Raw genomic sequence first — 5,864 nt, 5'->3', positions numbered from 1 at the left:
ATGACGATCAACTGTGACTTGACTCATGACGATCAACTGTGACTTGACTCATGACGATCAATTGTGACTTGACTCATGACGATCAATTGTGACTTGACTCATGACGATCAATTGTGACTTGACTCATGACGATCAATTGTGACTTGACTTGACTTGACTCAGGAAGATCAATTGTGACTTGACTTGACTCAGGAAGATCAATTGTGACTTGACTTGACTCAGGAAGATCAATTGTGACTTGACTTGACTCAGGAAGATCAATTGTGACTTGACTTGACTCAGGAAGATCAATTGTGACTTGACTTGACTCCTGACGATCAACTGTGACTTGACTTGACTTATGACATTCAACTGTCACATAACGGGGCGCTGTTGTGTCCGCCATTTTGCGATCAGGCTCATCTGTCGCCGCCATTTTGTGAGAGTAATCTAGTGCAGGGGCCATTACACGAGTGAGTGCGGGGTCGCGTTCCTGCGCGATACCCACAGTGAATAGAGAGCCAACAGTCAACAAAGCAAAGTCCAAAAAAACAACTCAGTGACGAATGCGGACCCTCGCGTCTAAGCTCAGATCATAGAGGTTGATTAAGGCCATCACAAAAAATCTATCAAAAGACAGTCTGGTAGATCAGAATAGTGTGCTATGGCTAAAAATTTGCGAACATAGTTCTCCAGCGATCGCGGGCCCTGTCTAAGGGCTAACAAAATCCTTGCCGTGTCCATACCTGGCCAATGTTCTTCAGAAAAGCTGCTGGGTCCTTGTATGGCCGAGTATTCTGTAATGGGGCTGACGAGACGAGAGGCGTGCGGATCCATGTGCAAGCTTTTATTCACAAGAGACATGGTCAAAAAAACACAGGCAGGGTCGAACAACAGCAAACAGGTATGGCACAGGCTAGACAAAGAATATTCCTTGGGCTAGCGTGGGTCTACGATCGGCGAACAGTATCCAGAGGGCTTGACAAGAGGGGTAATCCAATAAACACAGGCAGAAGGTCAGGAAACAGACAACAAGGCAACACGGAAAGACTAGACTAAGACTTAAACTAAAAATGGGAAAAGGAATGGCTCAGTAATGTAGCTATCGCTAAAGGAGAGATAAATGCTAAACAAAACTAGAGACTAAACAGAAACACGGAATGGCTCGGTAAAGCAGCTAACATTTGGGGAGCGCTAAACGCAGAACAAAACTAGAGACTAAACAAACACGGAATGGCTCGGTAAAGCAGCTAACATTTGGGGAGTGCTAAACGCAGAACAATAGACCAATTTAGAGTAGACGTCACAGTTACGTCACTTGCAGCTGCGTGCGCATAGTACCTGTTTCGGATCTGTAAGACTATCCCACTCTCTAATGCAAATTTAGCTGAATAACAGTGCTTATCGCTGGGTGACAAGCTCTTGTAATATGTGGAGAACATTTTGAAAATGACATCTAATCAATATAATTTATAATCTTTTTAAACCTAACTATTTTGTACCCTATCCGTGAAATTCTCTAGCCATAAAGGCTATCTCTCCCAGGTTTTCTGCTAAATATATTTATTTATAATATCAATTATATGAATATAAATACAGACATGTAAATACATATAAATATTATCAAAATATATACATGCATGTGTGTGTATTTATATATACATAATAAATATACACAGAACACACACATATATTATGCAAACAAAAACTTTTATTTTGGAAGCGATTAATCATTTGACAGCACTATTAATAATATATAATTAAAAATGATGATATGACTCGTTTATCTGTCTTTTTCATAATTGCCATGACTTTATTGATATCACAATAGCTTTTATTTTACAATTGTTTTCTTTCAGCCAAAAATAGCCATTACAGTTGGCACACAGTTTCCACCTTAACTACAGTTTTGTTGCATCAAAACAGTTCTGTTTAGTGTAGGTTTTTTTTTCATTATATTTTTTAATTAGGAATAATAGCATCTATATTACTTCTTCCTCAATACCTCCCAGTGACTGCTTATTTTTGCTGCATAATTTCAATTAATGCATTTTTGGTCTGCATAGAGTATAAATCAACCTCTTTTAATTGAAAGTAAATGTATTTCTCATGATATCTCAACTACCCTCACTCTTCCTCTTTATCTTGCTATCAGCAGCCAAAGCCAACGGTGATTTCCTCAACAAGCAACACCGCCACTTGGTCGAGTTGGCAGCTAAGGGAAGCCTGCCACTTCATCCAGTCAGAATGGAGCACGTGGAGCCCACAGCTTCCTACGTCACAGAGGTCCCGTGCCTCAAGCAAAATGGACAGAAGCCCAAGAGCATTAAACCCAATGTGGCCCATCCCGCAATGGCCTACAGCTCCAATACCATCGCAAACCCCGGCATGCTAAGGAGCTGGGAGGCTGCAGAGACTGCGGGCCGACGCAAAACCTACGGCCCTAGGAAGATGTGCACGGTGGATCAGGTTAATGAGCTACACACTGCCCGCAGTCATCATTACCTTCCCACGCAACCCTACTTTGTAACCAACAGTAAGACAGAGGTGACTGTGTAAGAGGCTAAATACATTTCGAAGCAAGCGGCAGAGAGCCAAAAGTGATTATCGTCATGAAAGGACTCTCCACACTCTGCCCCTAGTGGACTGGAGGCACAACAGGGGTGAGCATGTCATGTCAGCTGACAGTCAGGCCACTATTTATATCCACTGTAACAATGATGTGTTTGTGTTCCGTCAATGAAAAGGTAAAAGGAAACAGATGTAAAGAATTGGCACACGAAAAGTTTCAGATCAATAGCAATAAGATCTAATAAACGTGTACGAAAGAGACGGTTCGCAATGGCCTACAGCTCCAATACCATCGCAAACCCCGGCATGCTAAGGAGCTGGGAGACTGCGGGCCGACGCAAAACCTACGGCCCTAGGAAGATGTGCACGGTGGATCAGGTTAATGAACTACACACTGCCCGCAGTCATCATTACCTTCCCACGCAACCCTACTTTGTAACCAACAGTAAGACAGAGGTGACTGTGTAAGAGGCTAAATACATTTCGAAGCAAGCGGCAGAGAGCCAAAAGTGATTATCGTCATGAAAGGACTCTCCACACTCTGCCCCTAGTGGACTGGAGGCACAACAGGGGTGAGCATGTCATGTCAGCTGACAGTCAGGCCACTATTTATATCCACTGTAACAATGATGTGTTTGTGTTCCGTCAATGAAAAGGTAAAAGGAAACAGATGTAAAGAATTGGCACACGAAAAGTTTCAGATCAATAGCAATAAGATCTAATAAACGTGTACGAAAGAGATGGTTATGGAGAGATGAGACATTACAGAAATGAAACATACTGCATTATGGATCCCAGATATTAAAGGGCTGGCGTGGAGCATGAAACAGGTGGTTGATGCTCTTATCTGAAATAATATACAGAAATTTTGTCAGATGCGCTATTGATTTGATGAGGACAGCGTCGGTTATGGAGAGATGAGACATTACAGAAATGAAACATACTGCATTATGGATCCCAGATATTAAAGGGCTGAAACAGGTGGTTGATGCTCTTATCTGAAATAATATACAGAAATTTTGTCAGATGCGCTATTGATTTGATGAGGACAGCGTAAAATACACTAGGTCTGAGGCTGTGCCTTTCGTTTTGTCATTATAAAGCACCTCGGTCAAGCAACTAAACAACTGATGCTTAAAATCTGGAGTATTAGCAGCGGTGGTCACATGTATTGAATATTTCATGCGAAGGTAGCATTGCCATGCCATGAGCAACACTGTTAAAGAACATGGAAGCTTGGGCACAACTTGTGTCTTTGGAAATACGTGTTTGGTCTCTTTTTGCGTACATTCGGCATTACTCTTTTACGTGTTTTCTCAAACGCATATGAGCATGTTGAAATATTTGTCAAAATGTCATCAGTAGGTGTATCTGCTGCCACATGTACTGTAAGGTTTTTTGCACTTTTACAAATGTGTTGTGAGGAAGGTACATTTTATTTATTTCCCCCCCAAACAGATGTGACTTATGATGAAAAAAGACCATAAAGTAGGCTATATTTATACCATTGCCAGTATATGTATGCAAATTATACAGTACATTGTGCCAAGAAGTAGCTGGTTGAAGTTGTTGTGTTCAGCATTATTTATTTAAATATATTTCTTTATTTTCTGTATTTGAGAGAAAATGTTTCTGTTGCAACATCATTATCTAATGGAGTGGTAGTTCTGGAGATGAAGATGTACTTTAAACTGGAATAAAATGAGCTTTTTCTTTCCTCATTCTCTTCATCTTTATTTTCCTCTTCCATTGCTGTCTTTGATGCTAACAGGATGTTGCATTGTGAGATTTTCGTAAACAGGTCGATGAACTTTGTTGTATCCAATTGAGTTAATTCAGCAATGCGTAAACCTGGAAATATCAACCCAAAGAACTTGACCTGCTCCTGCACTTCCGTCTGATTGCAGAGGAACCAGATCATGTGGAATAACTCTAGTCTAGGACAGATCCTGTCAGCCTCGCTGCCTGTTAAAATTGACTGTTAAAATTGATCTATTCCACGCTTATTTTGTAGCATGTAGTGTGTATTAGCAGTAAGCAGTTCCATAACTGCTTGTTCGTGCATCATGAAATTTAATAGCACCTTTGCAGATTTATTCAAGGTAGTTTTATTTTTTTATTTTTTTCCATCATGCATTAAAGCTGAAATAAAGAGAAGCATGTGAATAAATGAAGTATAGAGTATAACTATACACTGAAAAGCAATTAAACATCCCATAACACACTCTCTCTTGCCAAATTCTAAGGTCCCTCAAAGGCTGTTGTGGCGTTTTGTTAGAAATAGCCAGGGAACAGGCAGGCAAGTCTTTCATCTGCTGCAATTCCGAGGAAGTCCCAGATGAGGAGCAGGGAAGGAAAGGCCTCTGATTGATTTGATTCAGGCACTTTGTGCAAGAATAAATCAGCTAATCCAATCCTCAGCTGCACGCATTCACCTCTGAACAGGTGCCTGGAAACAGCCAGCGATTGAATGAGCCTGTTTCTGTGGGGGCCTTGTTGAGCTGCCAGAAATCAAAGTTCTGCTCGGTGAATTAAGATCGAGGGTGCGAGTGACCTAGTTAACCGAATCAGCACCGTCCTGTTCGGCATACAGGCACAAAGTATTAGGAGAGCGGGTGGTCGATTGCATTTGTTTGCTGGGGTCTCAGGCTGAGCCTAGCATTTTTCCATGGCTTTAACTGGACAGAAACAGATATTATTCTACAGAAAACTTACTGTATATGGTTTATCTAGCTCTATGTATAGGATGTACAGTATTGTCATGTATTTCAGGTTACCCCATCACATGAATTAAACATTACACAAAACCAGTGACTAGTAGCCTATATATTTATCTTTTTTCATATTTAAAATTTTATCAAATTATATAAACATAAATTTAAAAAGTGCTAGATTTACCTGTATTCATTTAGTAAAGTGACTTATAATGAGGAATGTTAAAACATAAAAAGGAGGAAAATATATGTGCTGAATTCGTGTATCATTCATTCATTCATTTAATTTATTTAATATTGAAAGTGGAAAAATGAGAAAACAGCTCCTTTTACGAGAATTCAGCTTATATTTTAGTTTTTCATTCAGGGATAGGAAAATTAATAAACAGCTTGAATATTCAATTTCTACAATTAGTCGGAAATTAAACACCCCTTTCTGCTGATTGGTCAGCCGAAGATCAAACTGTGCTGTCATCAGGGCTGCGTTCAGCCCCGACAAAACGGTGCAAAATGTTTTTTAAACGGAAACGGTGGTGCGTTGAACACACTGTTCTGATGACGCAAGAGTTGCAACTATGGCAGCTGAGAAGGCCATTCTTT

General features: G+C 40.3%; 1 protein-coding gene across 1 annotated transcript in view; it reads left to right on the top strand.

Moving 5' to 3' along the window:
* Window positions 1–2,808, top strand: part of LOC107584108 (protein shisa-9A) — a 47,070-nt gene extending 44,262 nt beyond the window's left edge. The window contains exon 4 of the mRNA XM_016270551.1: window positions 2,135–2,808. Within this exon, the coding sequence (XP_016126037.1) occupies window positions 2,135–2,538 (404 nt within the window). The 3' untranslated portion in view covers window positions 2,539–2,808. The remainder of the gene's footprint in view (window positions 1–2,134) is intronic.
* The last annotated feature ends 3,056 nt before the right edge of the window (window positions 2,809–5,864 follow it).

Source organism: Sinocyclocheilus grahami, unplaced genomic scaffold (genome assembly GCF_001515645.1).
Source record: "Sinocyclocheilus grahami isolate Dianchi unplaced genomic scaffold, SAMN03320097.WGS_v1.1 scaffold57.1, whole genome shotgun sequence".
Lineage (NCBI taxonomy): Eukaryota > Metazoa > Chordata > Actinopteri > Cypriniformes > Cyprinidae > Sinocyclocheilus > Sinocyclocheilus grahami.
The sequence above is the reverse complement of the archived record's forward strand: the minus strand, read 5'-3'. Positions and strand labels throughout refer to the sequence as shown.